The following is a 20,506-nucleotide window of genomic DNA, read 5'->3' on the forward strand; positions in this document are numbered from 1 at the left end:
TCACCCTACTTGGGTTGAAGTGGACTGTATATACTTTATTTCAATATTGAAATAGGTAAGGCTGTTTTCAGGGCACTGACAAAGCAGTTAATATGTGGTGTTGGCCGGTTTTTGTTGCTGTTTATTTTAGTTTATTAAAAGACAAACATACCCAGTTCTCTTAAGGCAGAAATTGGTTTCTTAGAGAACCTCCGCTCCAGTGCTGACCCGTTAGGACACCTCAGGGTGCTGTATCCGAACAAATGTGGTTTGTTGGATGAATGTTTCCTAATTCCCTAGCTCCATTCTGTTGAAGGGAAAACATGCATTACGGCAGAAGTTAGGGTATGTTGTTAAGGGTAGTTAAACTCGAAATCAATAGGGCGTGCTTCTGTAATCACCCACACGGGTCATGAGAATATAAGGACAGTCCAGTCGATTGCGTAAGCCTTTAGAGGAAGTATTCATTTGGAAAATCAAACGAGTAGAGGTGAATAATAGGTATGCGCAGATGAACATTATACCCTTTATCTGTCAGCACGCTCATTGCCAACACGGAGGTGAGGCCGAGGCCAGCCTTGCTTGAGCAGCAAGGGAAGGCCCTGTGAGAGCATGGACAGAAGGGTGGGCGAGAACAGTCTCCCCCAACATGCCCAGATAATCTGCTTGTTAGTATACACTGGATTCTTCCATTTGAAACTAAACCAAATGGATGGTATTAATCCGGAGCCCTTTTCCTTGAAGGCATGGAGAAGATATGGAATTGGAATTCTTTTCCTCCTCATATGACTGGGTTAATGAAGGAGCAATACCAAAGCAGAGAACAGGATTGATTTGACATAGTTAATAAGATAGCACGTGACCTTGATCAGCTAAGCGTTGTCAATCTTTCTGAAGTCGTGGTGTACTCGGCGTAGCTAATTGCAGGTTGGATGATATGGATGGTGGAGGCAAAAAAAAGGGTAATAATTATAAATCTTAGGTGATCCAGCTTTACCAAAATTTATACTCCTGGAGCTGTGGCAGGGTGGAGTTTTTGATGAAACTGGAATTTTAAGCACCCCGTTAACTGTTTTACAGCTGTAGATGTACAGGAAACTTGTATAAAGTCCTTTAACTATGTGTTCCTTTACTTTCTAGTTGATGCTGATGAAATTAAAAGGTTAGGGAAGAGATTTAAGAAGCTCGACTTAGACAACTCTGGTTCGTTGAGTGTGGAAGAGTTCATGTCTCTGCCCGAGTTACAACAGAACCCTTTAGTTCAACGGGTAATAGATATATTTGACACCGATGGAAATGGAGAAGTAGACTTCAAAGGTAAGGAAATCATTTTTACATTGAATTTGAAATAGAAGCCAATGCTGTCAACCTTACAGACTCTATGAATACTGATGTCTTGATTGTAAGTTGATTCTGTACGTAAGATGTCTTTTCCTATTTCCCTGTTTTTTGGGTTTTTTTTTTTTTTTGTTTGGTAGTACCAGTTTTTAATACTGAGTTAATGTGTCCTGATCTTGACATTTCTACGGAACAAAGATGTATCTGTCCAACATTCATTTAAGGAATGAAAGAAGCAGCAGCAGTTTATAAATACAATTAATAATTGTATCCAGACATAGTACATGTTTGAGCCGAGAAAATAAGTTCAACGTGTTATACGCTACAGTATTAAAAAATGCAGGTGCTTTTTAGCAGTTTTCCTAAGGTTACAGATCTGTCTTATGTAATCAACTAATCAAGAATACATAGCAGTAATTGGGGGAGAATTACTGCAGCAGAAGATTATTTTTCTATAGCTAATCCTGGATCTTTCAAGAACAATCTGTTTACACAGTTGTTTTATTACTAAATACTACAGAATCTTAATTTGGGAATTTATATATGTAAAATAAAAATTTATTCCCATGGAGCCCATATTCCTGAGGTACCACACATATTTTTAAATTGACATTTTAGAACATTTCTTTTTCAACTGGTCAACTTTTTAAAATAAGCTGTTTTAGTTTAGAGAAGTGTTGACTAGAAACAAAGCAGTGCAGAGTCAAATGGAATAAAGTGGGCTTTTAGGGGAGGAAGTACAAACAAAGAAAATTTCAGAAAACTGGAAGGGAATGTGTCTGTTTATTGTAATTATGTACTCTCCCAATTGCTAAGTACAGTGCTCTGCAAACAGTAAGCATTCAATAAATACGATTGAATCAATATTCCAAAATATTTTGAAATAAAATAGCACCTTAAAATATTATATCAGTAAAGCATCTTTACCACAGTAGCAGAGTACAAAATTAACTTAGTATACCATTTTCTAAAATACTCTGTAATTTCTGTATCATGGAAGCTTTTTAAAATTTTAGATGCTTTATTACCTGGGAAGGTAATTGGTTCCAAATTTCAAAACACTAAAATGGATAAAATGCTTTTTAAAGAAAATGTTGAAGAAAGGGATCAAATAGTTCATTAGAGCAATGACATCGGGTTGAACTCCATTTAAAATTTTGAAAGTATCTGGAATAAAAGGTAATTAATCCTTGTTTTAAGGGATCCTGTAATTTTTTTTTTTTAGCACTGCTTAAAGGGTGGTAATAGACTCTTTACATGCAAAATGGGGTTTAAGACTGATCTGCATGTGGGACAGGGACCGTATGTCCAACCTGATTTACTTGTATACCCCTGGTGCTTAGTACAGTGCATGGCACATAGTAAGTGCTCAACAAATACCATTATTATTTTTATTATTATTATTATCAGTAACTCTGCAGCAACAATTATTCCCTCCTTGAAATCCACAAATGCCCTCATTTTCTTCTGTGCTTGCTTCTGCTGTACCTTAGTACAGTGCTCTGCACACAGTAGATAAATGTCATTACTATTATTACTTTTTCCTGCTTTTCTTGCCCAGTTACCTTTTGTGGATGCTGTGACCCCAAATAAAATGGCTCGATTGAAGAAAGCAAACTTGATTTTCAGCAAAAACCCCATCAAAAAGAGCCATAACCTTTTCCAGGCAGATTTTTCATGTCTGACTCTTTGTCCTGCAACAGAAACATCTTGTGTTTTGTGCATTCACACTGGACAAGCTTAGAGTCACTTTGCGCACAACCGTTTGTGACCCATAGTGAATTAGCGTGTCAGTCCAGTTTCATAATGGGTGAGTCATACTAAAGATATTTATTAAGCACTTTCTGTTGGCAGAACACTACGCCAAACCCAGAATCATCCTGAAGATGGTTCACCGAGGAAGTATCTCGGGATTGTTATTGAGCCCTTCCTGTGTGCCGAGCACCATGCTGAAACAACTGTAGAGTTTAGTTTGGGAAAGGGTCACAATCTGAGCCCCAGGATTCTTTTTCCACACATTTCCCTCTGCAGAATGGCTTTCTAAGGGTACGTCTCCCAGCACAAAAGTAAGGGAAACTCACAGTGGTAGCACTGGAGATGTAAGACATTCTTCCACCGCCATCATTCCTGGTTTATAGAGTTCTAGAAACCATCAGTTTCCCAAACTGTAGCACTAGGACTAATGTTCCCCAAAGGCTTGAGACTTAGAAATCTCCCTTTGCTATCTTTTCCTTTTCCCTGATTTCACTTCTGGCCCTAAGCCTCACATCTCCTTGTCCACGCCAAGAGTTTCAGTGGGGAATTTACCCTAATAGCTAGAGGAATCACAGGGCATATTTGCAGATGTGTTCATTCTGGGAATAATTAACCTACATTTTAATGTTGATCTAGTTTTCATAGACATGGAGGGAAAAAAAAATCAGTTGTGAGTTTTTCCAAGGAAGACCTTCCTTTACTCTCATTGTTTAGAAGTTGCCACTTTTCAAGATCAAGACTGGTTAGTTCACATGCCCATTTTTGAAATTAGCCCCTCGTTTTTTTTCCTCTTTGAATGTGAAAATGAGGTTATCGAATACTTTATTGTTGCAGTCTTTTGGTTAAAAATACTTGGTTTGAGTTTGAAAGCAGCATCAAAAGTTAGAATCTCTTTAAATTCCCTCTCCCTTTTTACTCCCTCCTCCTCTGCTTCCCATCCTTCCAACCACAGACACTTTTACTTACTTTTAAAGTATGGAACTTGATTTTGAAGCAGAATGTTACCTGACTTTCCACTCGTTAAAAAGCAGAGTGCTAGCTCCATGGAAGCGAGGAGGTACCATTATCCTCTGAAAATTGCAGATAGGGGACGAAGTTTCACTTGCATAGCTTGAGTAGGGCAGTCGGCCACAGCTAGCCTTCCAGTCTTGTTCCCTTTGGAGTCAGAAAGCAGACAGGAGGGGAGCCAAGATGTCAGCTCCACTTTTTGGCTCCTTCTGCCAAACCTTTTACCCCAACCACTTCCACCCCTGGGTGTTCCTATCCTCCTTAGGCCCTGGAGCTGGACCAGAAACCCCTCTCATCCCTGGCTCTGGAGTCCATTGGAGTCCACTTCCACCTAGGCACCCAGGGAGGGATGCTCTGTGAGGCCGGCTAACTCATCCACCTCCCACTATCCTTGGCCACCACTGAGCAAGCAGCTGCTGCAGCCCAAATGATCCATACTGGGCCAGCTCCAGTACCCAGTCATGACTGGCTGTGAAAGACGAGGAGAAGTTGGTATAGTGGTAGGGAGTTGAGCAACTCTTCCTTCTCCTCTCACTTCCCCGCTTCTCCTCTTTCTCTCCCTTCCTCTCTCCTTCTCTTTGCCTCCTCATTCCCTCTGTCTCTGCCCCTTGACCATATTCACGCTCAAAATAAAATTTTTGCACCCCGGCAACAGGGCCTTCAATGTTGTAGACTTTACGTGGAAGCAGTTTTCCTTTGATAGAGAGTATGGGAAGTCAGATGTATTTTGGGAGTTTATCCCTTGGAATTGAGTGGATTTTTTTTGGTTTTATTTTTGTTGTTTTGGGTGCTCTCATGGTTTTTGTTAGCCAGAGAGTAGGATTTCTTTTTATGCATATGTAAGTTAACCATTAGATTCTTTTCCAAGAGAAAAAAAAAATACGACTTTATGTGTAACTAGATTGTACCCCCTTGTGGGCCGTGGTTGTGTCTACCAACTCTCCCAAGCACATAACATAGTCTTCTGCCCTCAATAAGCGCCACTGATTGACTGATTTGTAACCACTTCTTCCTACTTGGTATGTTTTAGAATTCATTGAAGGTGTCTCACAGTTCAGTGTCAAAGGAGATAAGGAACAGAAATTGAGGTGTAAGTAGCTTTCTTTTTTTCTAAAACTTCTTTCACATTTTTATTTAGTTTTTTAAAATTCCTATGAAATGAATATTTTCAACAAACTCCTTTGTAGGTTTGGCAAGGCCCTATCAAAGGTATGGCTAGTGCCTGTCAAAAAGTGCTAGCCTCAGATGAGTAGGCACACTTGCATTTTTCTTTTGTATTGGTGAAAGGTGATTTTCCAAAGTATGTCAAGAGAAGCAGTGAGGCTTAGTGAGCATGGGCTTGAGAGACAGAGGATGTGGGTTCTAATCTCTGATCCACTGCTTGTCTGCTGTGTGACCTTGGGCAAGCAACTTCACTTCTCTGCGCCTCAGTCACCTCATCTGTAAAATCAGGATTAAGACCGAGACAATCTGGTGGGACAACCTGATTACCTTGTATCTACCCCTGTGCTTAGAACAGTGCTTGGCACACAAGCACTTAACAAATACCACAATAATTATTATTATTACTGCCTTACTGAAAACGGGAAGAATAATGAGAACAGTAATAATTACGTTATTTAAATACTTACTCTGTGCCAAACACTGACTGAGGCACAAAGACATTAAGTGACTTGGCCAAGGTCACAGAGCAGGCAAGTGGTGGAGGCAGGATTAGAACTGAGCTCCCCTAATTCCCAGGCCTGGGTTCTTTCCTTTAGGCCTGTTGCTGCAGTAATATCCGGTATGAGTGGTTATGCTTAAGTAATTATTTTGAGGTACACATATTGTAATGCTCCATTTTGAAGTTAGTAACTGATGGTGTAATATTTACAGTGGCAAAAATAGAAATTTTTCTCTGGAGACCTGGCAAATCCCTTTTTTTTTTTTTTCTCCCCAAAATAGAACCTTTTTAGTAGGCAGTGAAAAATACAATTTCGCTTGCTTTTCCTTTTGAGAAGTATTGTTTTAGTGAAAGTTGCCATAAGGTCTAGGATCCAATTTAAGGTGGTTACACTTTTTTATCACAAATAGAGGACGAGACCCCAAAAGATAGAGAACCCAGTCTAGTGATCTTCCTGTAGAATGATTTCTTATTACCACTGAGAGGTATTTAAAACCTAGAGCAGTTTGGAAATGTCATGGTGAATACTGTTGAAATTGATTATATTGTATTGTCTAGCTTTTCTTAAAATGTGTTTATTTTTTCAGTTGCTTTCCGTATCTATGATATGGATAAGGATGGTTATATCTCCAATGGGGAGCTCTTCCAGGTTCTGAAGATGATGGTTGGGAACAATCTGAAGGATACACAGTTACAGCAGATCGTAGACAAAACCATAATTAATGCAGATAAGGATGGAGATGGAAGAATATCCTTTGAAGAATTCTGTGCTGTAAGTTCAAAAGAAATTTTTTTTCCGCACATTTATTGTACTTCGGTGCTTTTCCCCTTCCACTGTTCAGTTGGAAGAGTCCAAAATCAGTGGGTGAATGCCTCCGTTAACCTTCTCACCTCTTCTGTAGCTGCCACTAACAGTGAGTTTAATGCCTGGAAAATGGAGTTTCAAGTCAGCGTCCGAAGTTTGAGTCCAACTATTGCTGAAGATCCCTTGGGGGGGGGGGGGGGGGGGGGGTCTGGACACATGGGGTATTCGTTAAAGCTGATGCTGGGCTGCACCGTTGAAAAAAAGAAATCGCTCATGAGCCCTGTAAATATTTTTTTTTGTCTGGTTCTCCAGGTAAAACATTTTGAAGTTTGTTTAATTTTTGATGGGTGTCCAGGTGGTTTTAAATGAGTTCTTTGCAATGAAAAATTGCATTTTGCATAATACTTTACCTGCATAATTAGGAAATGAAAATATTTTCCTGATTTTGAATTGGGAGCTTGGGATTTTAATTGCATCAGCAACTCTGAATTTTTTTTCACTTGAACAAATCTGTTACCGAAGCTGATTGTACTGATACATGCTAAATTTTTTTTTTAACAGTAAATTTTGTGGAGAGATGACAGTCCCGTTGATCTTATATTAAAATTAGATTATATTTTAGATAGATCCCACCGTGAATACTCGTTTGGGATTTATCTGAATGCCAGTTCTTTCCTTATGCTAAATTCCATAAAAGAAATCATGTAACATATTTTATGTCACAGGTTCTTTTCTAGAACATGCACTGGACATTTAGGGGTGCAAAATAGGATCTTATGAACCAATATGAAATAATTAAAGCGCAAAAAATTAAAAGCCTAGGTTTCCGATTGACTGAAGTAAACTTTACCTAAACTGTCCCTTACGGGTCAGTAACGTCTTTTACGCGTGGCCTAGCGGAAAGAGCACGGGCCTGCGAGTCAGAGGACCCGGGTTCTAATGCCGCTCCACCATTTGTCAGCTGTAGGACCTTGGCAAGTCACTTCACTTCTCTGAGCCTCAATTTCATCATCAGCAAACTGGGATGCAGGACCTGTTCTCTCTCCCCCGAGACTCTGAGCCCCATGTCGGGCAGGGACTGTGACTAACCTGATTATCTTGTATCTACCCGGTGCTTCACAAAGGGCTTGGCACGTTGTAAGCGCTCAACAGATACCCCTTATTATTTAGTATTCAAAATCCTAAAAACATTTGATTTGTGGGGCGTATCCAATTTTATTTCCTCACTTGTATGCATGGCAAGATTTGTCAGTTTGTTAACTTTGATTTTTTTTTTTCCCCCGTCTGTTTCAGGTTGTAGGAGGCCTAGATATCCACAAAAAGATGGTGGTAGACGTGTGACTCATTTTAGAGCACCACCCAACACTTTTGCTTTCTTCTCCATCTCTGAAGATCTGCTCAAGATGTCCAGCAACGCTCTCTGTGTATTTAAATGGAAGTATTTTTCTCTGTGAAGCCACATTTTCCAACATGAGCCTCATGAAGCCAACTGTTATTGAACTTTTATTCTCTCAATAACTCAGTGTAGCACTTTAAAGTCTGAAGGACAGCACGATGGAAAGAGCATATCAGTATGGCGGAGAAAGGGAAGGGGTTGGCTTTTTAATTTATTTTTCTTCATCTTTTATAACAAGGAAATATCTATCTATATATATATATGTAAATGTATTTATATATAGATATATATGTAGCTTTCTATATGTAGTAGTTAGGTTGGCTTTAATTTAAATATACTTGATTAACCGAAACAAAACTAGAGTACAAAAGTGCCAAGCAGAACGTGAAGAGTTCAAAATATGGATATACATCCTTACTTTTATTTCACACAGTTTTATATATATAGTAGTAGAAGACTGTAAAATTTAAACTGGGTGTTAGGTCAACTGTCTGTCTTTTCCTTTGATGCCCTGTCTTCTGACAGGTTTGACAAAGCATTGCTATCTTCCTGTTCTCGACCTTAGTTTGGTAACGGAAGAATCTGTACGTTTATTTATACCTGTTAATATATTACCAGGGACTGTGTCTCTTTGCGGAGTAGCCTTTAATACACGTCTACTTAAGGAGAAGATGTCATTTAACACGAATGCCAAGAATTCGGCTTTGGGCGCACCTGGTCACGGAGCAATGCTTAGGGCCGTTTGATCCCAAAGATTTGGGAACTGCGGAATCAGTTGCATCTCCTTAGTGACCGAGGTGAATGGAAATCACCAGGCGTGACCGGGTGCGTTTTACGTTCAGCAGCTGGAAAGTATCTGGCGCATTCGTGATTTCTCTAGGGCCCAGCTTAGCTTAATGATGAGAACTTAAGCCCGATCTTCTAGTTGCGCAGGATTCCTTCCCGACTGCTCGTCTTCTACACTGCAGAGTGAAATGAGACAACGTTGGTCATTAACCTTACGTTGGAACCATAATAGTTTTCTTTTGGCATGAAAAAAGAAAAATGCAGGTAGCCTAACTGGTAATATTTAATGTGCGGGTGTGTGTGCGCGTGGGCGTGTGTGTGGGCGTATGTATATATATATTGGATTCATACAGTGGGGAAATCTTGTTAACCAATGCCATAGAGAAGGGAAACTTTGACATATCCAAATTCAAACCTCTTTCTGCCCGCCTCGGGGGCCGAGAGCATTTGGAGAGTTTTCTTTCTTGATTTGTCTATATCCTGATTTATATTGAAAGCTATCTTGATATATTTGTGTGATATAAAAGTAGCGAATCATATGTTCCACCACTTTATATCATCCCTTCCCTTTTCTGCAATGGTACTTATTGGCTGGAAGAAAAAACAAAAACTTTTGTTAGATTTTTAGAAGAGTACAATCTTTCCTATATAGAAGTTTTTTCTATAAAAACTGGTTTTATAATCAGCGGTGGAAAGGGCAGGTAGTGTATGAACCTTCAATCGAGCACCTGTCTTGCCATAGCTGTTCCTTCAACTGAGTGCTGCACAACATGGGCTCTGTCTGTCTGTGAGAGAGAAATCCAGGTGCTTGGTGTCCTTGCATGACATGGAGTTTTGCATGTAGATCGATTTGAAATGTTCCTCTTGTTTACATAATTTGCATAATTTAAAAAGAGAATGTTGCCAAACTTTGGTAAATGTTAACGTTCAAACCGAAAATCTCCACTACATGTAACCTTCTTCCTCTGGATCAGTACGTGGCTTATAATCTCAGCCAGGGGTTTGATCTGTTCCAGTGTCAACTGCCATGTGCTCTGCTTCAAGGGGGAACTAGTCTTTTGTGAATTTTTTGTACATAAGTATTTGTTACGAACATTTTAGCGAACGCTTTCTATTTCTCTTGCTTGTGCATATCTTGGCTGGCGTTATAGAAAATAGTGCAAACATTATTTCCTTATCGGGGATGAGGTTTTTTTTGTTTTGTTTTTTTTTTAGTTTGTGTCGGGGGTGGGGGCGGCGGGGATGATTTCTGTTGAATGTTTAGTTTTTCTTCTGCATGCTACATCATGTTGTGGGATCTTTAGGAAACTTCATACTGTATGAATAAAAAAATAAAATATTTGAACCTTGCTCCAGCGTGCTTGAAACCGTCTGTTAAGCTCCCTCGGTGGAGAATTTGTCGTTCACTTCCAGGGCCTCATGTTTTTAAAGTGGTTAATCAAGGGTCCCCGCCTCCCCAAGGGAACTTTGAATAATTTCATATTATTACTTAAAGGTGCAGATTCTCCCGCCGGTGACTGATAAACTTGCAGCACAGGATCTAGATGGCGGATGCCACGTCCTTTCATTAGAGATGTGAGTAAACGTACAAGCACTTCGTACAGGGTTCTTCTGCATCATTGGTGTTCAAATAATGTTGATTTTTGAAATAGGGCATCAGTTTGTCCAAACTAATTGAAACGGGCTGTTTCGGGAGTAGTAATTTTTTAAAACTGGAATTCTGTTCATCACAGGTTTACTACCACACCGTACCCTCCGTCAGGGGCATGGCCTAGTGGACGAGCACGGGTCTGGGAGTCGGAAGGATCTGGGTTTTAATCCCGGCTCCACCACTTGTCTGCCGTGTGAACTGGGGCAAGTGACTTCACTTCCTCGTGCTTAACTTTTTCTCTCTCTCTTCATCAGAAAACTGGGTTATACATCGCAATGTGTGTTGAACCCACTGCCCTCCCAGGCTGAGGATTAGGATGAGAGAGAGTGCAGTTGGTTCTAGATTCCATTCTTTGCAGCGGATCTTGGTGGTAACTAGTGATATGACTGAGGCTTCCCCCCGTCGTGCGAGTGGAGATTCCACAATGATCATCAGAAATGCAATCTTATCCATTCTTACCCTTTTGAGATAATGAACCATGTCCACGTTAATATATTTGCTAATGAAATTTAGGGCTCCAGCTCTTTACCCTGTAGGATCAAAATTTCCAGGATCTCAACAGGAAAAGAAAAAAAGACTAGTGGCAATTTTACTTTCACTTATTCCTTTTTACTGCTTTATGAACACGCTGTATATTGTTTGACAAGCACATTTACTCGGCAAGTAGAGCATTTCACACAACACCCCTGCAGAGGAGGTTTGGAGAACCTCATTCAGGCACTGAATGGTTTGTCCCGAGTCAAAGAGCAAGGTGGAGGCAAAACCATCCCCGACTGTCCCGTGCTTACAACACTTCCAGTCACATTCAGGCACAGCAACTTAGTCACTGAAAAATCCTGATTCTTTAAAAAACAACAACAAAAAACCCCCCAAAAACTGCTTTGCTAATTCAGATCTAAAAACCGCTTAGGAGTTAAGTCAGTTTTCCTCTTAAATGAGGAATTCCACCTACTTTCTGACTGCTGTCAATAATGAGAGTAGTTAATTATTCTTTCTTAATCAGTAGGGATAAGTTAGGAGTTTTGATTTAAATAGTATAAAAGCTATTAAGCGGCCCCCAAGCACAGTGTGACTGTAGCTTGGCCCTCCTTAGGCGTCCAGATGAGAACGAAGGGAGAGGAGGCGTGTCTCACGCATCGACAGTCGCGCAGTTTCTTCAGAGTGACCGCCTACAAGTCTGTCCGACACGGTCCCGCATCTGAGAATTAGAATCTTTCTGCTGCTCTGCTAGCCACGGCTCGAATGTTACCGTAAACCTTCGATGGGGGACTGCCTAGAAGGAGGGAAAGAAGAAAAAAACCCAACATAAATCAAGCCATTCACAGATGCTACAGGAAATGCAGAACCTGGCTGTAAACTCCTTGAAGGTGGGGATCGGGTCTATCAACTCCACTGCACCGTACTCTCCCAAAAGCTTATTAGAGTGCTCTGCACACAGTAAGTGCTCAAATAGCATTGATCAGGGGTCACCAATCTAAGGGGAGGAGTTGCCTCCATCCACCCCAGTGAGACAGCACTTCTTAAAAGCAACCTGACTTTAACAGTCGTCCTCCCCGCCCCACTGAGGATTTGCTGGAATTCTGCAACTTGTTTGACTCTCTTTCCACTGACACCTATTTTCTCCTTCGGGGCAAACGACTGTGGTTCTAAAGTTATGGAAGACTGATGTTTTTCTCCCACTGGTTAAAAGTCCAAGCGGGTGATTCCCACTAGGCTTAGCTAGCTGTTCCCAGCTCTGTCCAAACCCTAGGGAGGAGGGTTTTCTCCTAGCCCGATACACTTCAGTTATTCGTCCACCTGAAAGCCAGATGTTCCCTTCCAGCGGCCAAGGGAAAGAGGACAGAGTGGACGGTTTCGCTCCTTTCACAGGTGACTTAGGGATCTCTAACTGGCTCTGCACCCCCCAGCCCCACCACCCTTTCCCCTTTCCTTCTCTACCCAGACCGGCCCGTAAATGGCCAACCACTGGCGGTTCCGGGCTCCCCGTTGAGATGTTTTCTGAAAACCGCTGGAAAGTTTTTACCGGCACTTACCTAGGATGAGGTTGCAGATGGCCGTTCGTGCCATCTTGATGTTTTGGAAAGAGCCAAGGATGTGAACCTTCCTGGAAGGGACACACACACAAGCAGAGGAAGGGAGTTACACAAAACCTCTTTTCTGGAGTTGACTCCCTAGCTGCGTTACCCTCCCACCACCCGATTTGCCTGTACCCACCCCGGTACTCAACATGGTGTCTGGCACCTAGTAAGTGCTTAACAAATGCCATAATTATCATTATTATCCACTTGCGAAAGGGCATCAGTCGGGTGAATAAAATCATGACCGACGCCCAATCAATCAACTATTTACTGAGACTATGTGCAGAACACTGTACTGAGCGCTTGGGAGAGTTCAGTACAACAGATTCAGCAGACACTTAGCCTGCCCAAACCGTCACCACGCCAGCCATCCCTCCTTTGACACGTCAGCGGCAATCCTGCAGATCCTCTGAGTTCCAGTGGTAAATTAGGGGGCTAGGGTCTCGACCCATCGATTGCACTGATTTCTCTTGGGACACAAGGGGAAGTTTGTGTATGTGTGCAGGTGTGTACCTATGCATTCTTTTTCAACTATTCCTCTCATCTATATAATCTACAAATATATTTCAAAAGAAATATCGGAGCCTGGATTTTGCAGCAAACTCCTCCTCCTCGCAACCCCTGCCTGCCTCATTTCACAGCTTGATGAAGCCTGCGTAAACTCCTCTACCATCTGTCGCCATTTGGAATCCCTGTGGACAGATCAACTTCAAACTTAATTAGGGCTAATCCACCCTGCGCTTTGAGCACTCTCTTACTTTAAGCACCTTTCACATTCTCTAAGAGATCGTAGGGGGTTACTCTCTGCCTGCTGCTCACCTTGGGTTTGCAAACTCCCGGTGCCTTTCGATTGGAAGATATTTCTGGAGGAAAACCCCTCCCCAGCTACTCCAAATGGCCTCCAGCTCAGGCTGGGGAACCCAGATATGCAGCCACCCGTCCTGGGCCCTCGGGAGAAACCTTGGCCGCTCTGCACACACCCCTGACTTGCAGTGAGAGCAAATAATGGGGTTTCTGAAAGTGTCCCCGTCCGCTTCCTCTGCAGACAGATCCGGCTCCTGAGCCGTGCACCCAGGCTCAAACTGATAGGTGGAATCCCAATTTTTGGATCTACCACTGGTATCTCATCCACAGATTAACACTGCATTTCTTCAACTTAATCCGCCCAATCGTCTGCCATAACGGACTGATGATGATATTTTGTAAGATGGGTTACTCACAAGTCAGCTAGCACTATCCGTGTCCGGGTCACATTTTCTATGGTGAATTTGGTTTTCCCTCCTTTCCCAGCAATTCTTCCAATGGCCCTGGAGAGATGGTCCCCTTTCAAAGGTTTAACTGAAGCAGAAGAGAAACAGTAAGTGAAACGGGCATCGGGTGGTCGGCAAAACCCTCTCCGGGGCTCCGTCCGTTTTCAAATCACTCTGCTTGGGATTTTCCACACTTTTCATTATCTGTCGCACGTTCAAAATCAAGCAGGTATGACATTTCAGATAATACCATACAGGAAACAGAAAGATAATGGAGCACAGGAAAGGAGCCCCAATTCACTCACCATCTGTAATCTCAAAGCTCTCCAGAAACAGATCATCTAATCGGATGAGAGCCAGGGCATCCTAAAATACGAAGGGGGCAGAGTTAATTCCGAGTCGACATTCCACTGCCCAGCGAGTATTTTCAAATGCTCATTTGGCACCATCCCAATGCTTGGTGCAGTCCTCGGTAGGGCCAAGTGCTTAACGTATATTAAAATTTTTACTATCACGTGGACTTTGGTAGAAGCCAAGCACAGTTTCAGTGTTTAAGTAAAGGCTGAGTAGTGGTATCTTCTCCAGCGCGAGCCGGTGACTCCTCCTAGCTTGGAAAAGACATCCCTGGGCTTGTGCCCGTACCCCAAGTCTCCCTGCAGCTAACTGGGCTACCGGCACTTCAAGGGGGAAGCTGCCACCAGACCAGAAATGGCCTTTTTTCCCCTCCTGCTGCATCTATTGCCGAACTGTACATTCCAAGCGCTTAGTACAGTGCTCTGCACATAGTAAGCGCTCAATAAATGCTATTGAATTAAATGGGAAAGAGAGTGGTTGCTCTGGTCCCACTGGAAATGCAGCTATGTTCTCATCTTCTGAGGATATGAAGGGAAAATTAGGCAATGAGAAACCCAGCCATTTGCTATTAACCAGAGACCTTCCACCTGTAGATTTCTCCCACTAAAAAAAAAAAGGGCTAGAATCTCTAAAATGTAAAAAGACCTCTATAATCCTGGACCACCGACCCATTAGAACTTGCCGCTGTTTTTTTTTTGTCTGTTATAGATTTCCAGATCAAGCGTGGGGGCTGCCCGACGAGACTACTTACCTCCACCTGAAATCCCAGAATAAAAGCTTTCACAAAGTCGGCAGCCTTGGTCAGAGCACCTATATCTTTGGTTTCTTTGCAAGTCTGCAAGAACAGACAAAACCGGGCTGAGAATCAAAATGCGGTGTTATGACAATCATCTGCAGGTGAGCTGTACGAGGGGGAGAAAAGTAGAAGAGGCCTTTCCCAAGTATCACCCTAAGATCCCTCCCTCCAATTCTGTCAACTGTAGGAGGCGCACAGATCCGGGAGCTTACTCAGCTCTCTCCGATATTCACAGACTTAGCACAGGGGTAAATCTACAGGCATCCGAGGGATACACACAACTTCCCATTCCCAACTGGCAAATGTCCTAGCTACCTACTAAGAATGTCCAGAAAAACTGGTCCATTTTAGGGATTTGATGTGAACAGGGCTGGCGCCTACAGGAAACTGGTGAAAGCCTTAAATGACCATCACCAAAACTGACTGACCTGTGGACCGTGCACCTGCGCACACTGGATCTGGACAACCAACTGATGGAAGCGGATTAACGCCAAGGCCCCCCTTCCTCCAGCCATTTGAGGGGCGGCTCTTTACCGCCTACGAGGCCAACTTCATTCACTCGTTCATTCCATCAATCGTATTTCTTGAGTGCTTACTGTGTGCAGAGCACTGTTACTAAGCACTCGGGAAGTACAGCTGGGCAACTTGAAGCCAATTACCAGCCACAACTTAAAGCTCTTCCTGAATCTTTCTTTCTGTGAAGCAGCGTGGTCTAGTGGAGAGCACAGGCCGGGGAGTCAGGAGGACCTAGGTTCTAATCCCGGCTCTGCCGTGTGTCTCCTGAGTGACTCTGGGCACGTCACTTAACTTCTCGGTGCCTCAGTGACCTCATCTGTAAAATGGGGATTAAGACTGTGAGCCTCACGTGGGACCTCGTTACCCCGTATCTACCCCAGTGCTTAGAATAGTGCTTGGTAAAGAGTAAGCACTTGACCAAAACCAACTTTTTTCCTCCCTCTGGGCCTCAGTTCCCTCATCTGTAGAGTCGGGATTAAGACCGTGAGCCTCATATGGAACATGGTCTGTGTCCAACCTGATTAACTGTATCTTCCCTAGTGCTTAGAACAGTGCCTGGCACATTGTAAGCACTTATTAAAAAAAAAAAAATAGAGGCTCACACTGCCTCCCCACTTCTCAAGAACCTTGTGGTGGTTGCCCATCCACCTCTGCATCAAACAGAAACTCCTCACCGTCGGCTTTAAAGCGTTCAGTCGGCTCGCCCCTCTCCTACTTTATCTCACTGATCTGCTCCGACCCAGGCCGCGCCCTTTATGCCTCTTACACCACTCACTCACCGTACCTCCACCTCCTCTATCTCGCCACCGATCCCTGGCCCACATCCTCCCTCTGGCTTGGAGCTTCCTCGCCCTTCATATCCAACAGACCACCCACTCCTCCTCCTCACTTTCAAAGTATTAAAATCTCATCTCTTCCAAGAGGCCTCCCCTGACTAAGTCCTCCCCTCCCCTACTGCGCCGCCGCCACACTCGGGTCTGTACTCCTTAAACACCCGACATTGACCCCAGCCCTGAAGCGCTTCTGTACATATCCTTATACTCTCCCGTTTCCCCTACCTCTAATTTCAAGAATTAAATAAAAGCCACTGATTAATTTCCCCAACAGCATCTTAGCCAAATACTAAACTGCAGAATTAAGTGCAAACGGAGGGGTAAAGTGTGCTTAAAGCCAAGGTGAACTTTGCAGTTTGCTCACCAAGTGAGAGAGCCCGTAAGAGATACTGACATTAAAATCCAATAGCGCTATTGTGGAAGAGTGCAAAGGACACCTCAGGAGGGGACCACAACACTCGGAAATCTTCGACTTCTTTCCCGAGCTAATTTGGGATCATATTAGAGCCTTAATCTTTCGCTCTTCAGCAGAACAGTGGCTTAGTTTAGATTCTCTAACTAGAGGATAATTGAAAGAAGTTAATAATGGTGGTATTTGTTAAGCGCTTACTATGTGCAGAGCACTGTTCTAAGCGCTGGGGTAGATACAGGGTAATCATGTTGTCCCACGTGAGGCTCACAGTTAATCCCCATTTTACAGATGAGGTAACTGAGGCACAGAGAAGTTAAGTGACTTGCCCACAGTCACACAGCTGACAAGTGGCAGAGCCGGGAGTCGAACTCATGACCTCTGACTCCGAAGCCCAGGCTCTTTTCCACTGAGCCACGCTGCTAGGTTTGCACTACATCCTCCAAGTCTGTCGTTGGGATTTCTCCAATTCAACAGAGCAGCTTGGCCGAGCGGAAAGAGCCCGGGCCTGGGAGTTATAGGACCCAAGTTCAAATCCCAGCTCTACTAATTGCTGGCTGGGTGAGCCTTGGCAAGTCATTTCAGCTTCTCTGAATCTATATTTCCTCAACTGTAAAAAAGGGGATTAGATACCTGGCCTCTCCCCTACTTAGACTGTTAAACCCCATGTGGGACAAGGCCTGTGTCCAACCTGATCAACCTGTATCTACCGCATCACTCAGAACGGCGCTTAACAAATACAGTAATAATATCTGGCCGTTCTAAGGAGATCTCCATTTTCACGGAATCAAAGATGGACGTTCAAAACCGCTATCCACGCCATGAAGACCTGGAACAGAGTAATATTTTTCTAATGCCCTCTGCCCGGCCAAAAGGCCTTATCCTACTAATATTTTCCAGATTAAATGATATTAGGGGGGCAAGCTAAGTCCTGCCAAAACTGGCGGTTAAAAAAATCTTGGAACGGTCACATTTCAAAAGTTTCCACCGTTCTAATTGGATTTGTCTCCGGCATCCTACACAGCAATCCCCAAGGAATTTTCAGTTAGAATACTATAAAATTAAGGAAGGATCCCCTAAAACTTTAAGATCATTTAGGCTCCAAGAAGCTCTTAATAGAGAAGGAAAGGGTTGATCCAACACCTCGAAAACGCTGCCAGAAGAAGATCACTTCCTGCAGCTTAGAAGAATGCATGTTTCCCTTACCCTGATTTCTACATTTCTTGATTTTAAGTTAAATCGTATCTGAAGTTCTAAGTGTTCGACGATAGGTGTGAATATCTTCAACCAGTTCTCTTTCAGTGGTGTGTATCTGTGTGCCGGAACAGGAATTCTCCTTATTTCACTCTTGCCGCCCTACGGGGGGGGGGGGGGGGGGGGGGAAGAACAAAAAAAAAAGACACATATTCAGTTCCAAAATCCCACTGGTTCTTTCTTCAGCCCACCTCCAGAACATGTTCCTTCCTCGCCCCCCAGGCTGCCGGCCCAGCACTTTCCACGTACGCCCTGCCTCGACTTTTGCGTCAGCCTCCTCGCAGCCCTCCCTGCCTCCAGTCCTTACTTCACTCACCCTGCTGCTCCAATCATTTTTCAGCGTTCAAACCCTAATGGCATCTAAAAATGCTGCACGGCGGTGGCCCAAAATGCTCCCTTCCAAAGAATTCTTCCTTGGATTTTCGCCACAAGGCCCGATCCACTCTCGGTGAGAAGCGGCGTGGCTCGGTGGCCGAAGCCCGGGCTTGGGAGGCAGAGGTCGTGGGTTCTAATCTCAGTTCTGCCACTTGCCTGCTGGGTGACCTTGGGTAAGTCATTTGGCTTCTGTTCACGTAGTAAGCGCTTAAATACTATTATTATTATTACATTATATCCCCGCCTCCCCCAGCGCTTAGAAGAGAGGTTGGCACATAGTAAGTACTTAAGAAATACTTTTATTATTATTACCTTGTAGCCCCACCCTGCACTTAGAACGGTGCTTGGACATAGTAAGTGCTTAAGAAATACTATTATTAGTACCCTGTATCCCCCCCCAGCGCTTAGAACAGTGTTTGACACACAGTAAGCGCATAATATTATCATTATTGTTACCTTGTATCCCCCCCCAATGCTTAGAACAGTGCTTGGCACATAGTAGGCACTTAAATACTATTATTATTAAGACCTTATATTCCCCCCCCCAGCGCTTAGAACAGTGTTTGGCACATAATAAGTAGTATTATTATTATGACCTTGTATCCCCCACAGCGCTTAGAACAGTGCTGGGCACCTAGTAAGCGCTTTTCAAATGCCGTCATTGTTGTTATGGTTTTGGTTGCGGCCCGGCCCCCGGAATCAGGGAGGGCGTCTTGGAGGAGGGGGGCAGGAGAGCGGCGGCAGACAGCCCAGCCGAGCCCAGCCGAACGGAGCCGAATCCTTCCGCTCCCATCCGGACGGAGCCGATGGGAATCGCGACCATCCGGTCCGAGCCGAACGGAGCCGATCCCGTCCGAGCCGAACGCATCGGAGCCGAGCCGAACCCATCCGATCGGAGCCGAATCCATCCGATCCCATCCGGACGGAGCCGATGGGAATCGCGGCCATCCGGTCCGAGCCGAACGGAGCCGATCCCGTCCGAGCCGAACGCATCGGAGCCGATCCGAACCCATCCGAACGGAGACGAACGCATCGGATCCCATCCGAACCCATCCGATCCGATCCGATCGGAGCCGAACCCCACCTGAAGCCGGTCGGCGGTGATGGCGGGGAAGTCGGGTCTCTTAGGGGGCGGGGGCTCCCCGGTGTCCATGAGGCCGCTGCTTTCCCCCGGCTCCGCCCGACGCTTCAGCTCCCGTTTACCGCCCTTGCGGGAAACCCGCGTAAAGCCGGCCTCATCGCCAGCCCCTTCCCCAGCCTCCATGACCGCGGGCCCGTCCATCTCCGGCTCCCCCCACGTGCACCCCCCCCCACCGGAAGTAGCGGCCCTGGCGCCGAAGCCCCGCCCCTTCCCTTCCCGACGGCGCTCAGGGCTGCCCCCCGCTGGGCCCGACGAACGCCCGCCCCGGCCCCTGCAAAGCCGCGGCTCCGCCCGCCCCAGACCCCGTCGCCTCGGGTCACGGGAGGACGTGAAGTAAGAAGGGGCCGCTCGGAACCCCGCGCCCCGTGGGAAGAGGCGGGCGGACAGCCGCCAGGAGTCCGGCTTTCGATGGGGCAGCTACATCCGGGCGGGGGCCGGAGGGAGGGGGAGGGGAGCGGAGGGCAGCCGAGGGGCGGGGCTTAGGGGTCAGGGGCGGGGCTCGGCCCTTTCAAAGAGCTTCCCAGCGGGCGGGGGCGGGGTCTAGGAGCCACGGGCGGCGATAGGCGGTTTCTGGGCGTGGCCCGGCCAATCGGGGACGTGTCCCCGCCGGGGTGTGGGCGTCACTCAGGGGCCGGGTGACCTATCCCAGAGGGTTGGGGGCGGGGCTTAGGGCCCAGATGACGTGACGCAGCGGGTTGGGGGCGGGGCTCAAGGGCCAGGAGGCGGGGCTCGGCTGTCTGTGGGCGGGGCTTAAGGGCCAGATGACCTATCCCAGCGGGTTAGGGGCGGGGCTTAGGGGACAGGTGACGTCTCCCAGGGCTCTGTGGGCGGGGCTTAGGGGGTCAGGTGATGGGTCCCGGCGGGTTGTAGGCGGGGCTTAGGGGCCAGCTGACCTATCCCGGCAGGGTGTGGGCGGGGTTTAGGGGGCATTTGACCAATCCCAGTGGGTGGTGGGCGGGGCGTAGGGGGTCAGATGACGTCTTCCGGCGAGTTGTGGGCGGGGCTTAGGGGGCAGAGGACCTATCCCAGCGGGTTGTGGGCGGGGTTTAGGGTCAGATGACGTATCAGATTGTCTTTAATCTGTTGCCGAATTATCCATTCCAAGCGTTTAGTACAGTG

The 20,506-nt window shown here is 45.3% G+C and overlaps 2 protein-coding genes across 3 annotated transcripts in view; one reads left to right on the forward strand and one right to left on the reverse strand.

Annotated features, from left to right (window-relative positions):
* The window catches only part of PPP3R1 (protein phosphatase 3 regulatory subunit B, alpha), a 57,455-nt gene extending 47,375 nt beyond the window's left edge, over positions 1 to 10,080 (forward strand). For both annotated transcript variants that reach the window (XM_007672083.3, XM_001514182.5), the window contains exons 3-6: positions 1,120 to 1,296; positions 5,111 to 5,170; positions 6,331 to 6,515; positions 7,842 to 10,080. In XM_007672083.3, the coding sequence (XP_007670273.1) occupies positions 1,120 to 1,296; positions 5,111 to 5,170; positions 6,331 to 6,515; positions 7,842 to 7,889 (470 nt within the window). In that variant the 3' untranslated portion in view covers positions 7,890 to 10,080. The remainder of the gene's footprint in view (positions 1 to 1,119; positions 1,297 to 5,110; positions 5,171 to 6,330; positions 6,516 to 7,841) is intronic.
* Positions 10,081 to 10,968: 888 nt separating this feature from the next.
* On the reverse strand, positions 10,969 to 19,549 carry PNO1 (partner of NOB1 homolog). Its single transcript, XM_007672082.3, has 7 exons — positions 19,331 to 19,549; positions 17,824 to 17,973; positions 14,815 to 14,898; positions 14,015 to 14,075; positions 13,680 to 13,797; positions 12,415 to 12,485; positions 10,969 to 11,654 (listed from the first exon to the last, which is right to left on the reverse strand). The coding sequence occupies exons 1-7, from the start codon at positions 19,526 to 19,528 to the stop codon at positions 11,587 to 11,589; spliced, it is 750 nt and encodes a 249-aa protein (XP_007670272.2). The 5' UTR covers positions 19,529 to 19,549; the 3' UTR covers positions 10,969 to 11,586.
* Between the last annotated feature and the right edge of the window lie 957 nt (positions 19,550 to 20,506).

This window comes from Ornithorhynchus anatinus, chromosome 9, assembly GCF_004115215.2.
Source record: "Ornithorhynchus anatinus isolate Pmale09 chromosome 9, mOrnAna1.pri.v4, whole genome shotgun sequence".
NCBI lineage: Eukaryota > Metazoa > Chordata > Mammalia > Monotremata > Ornithorhynchidae > Ornithorhynchus > Ornithorhynchus anatinus.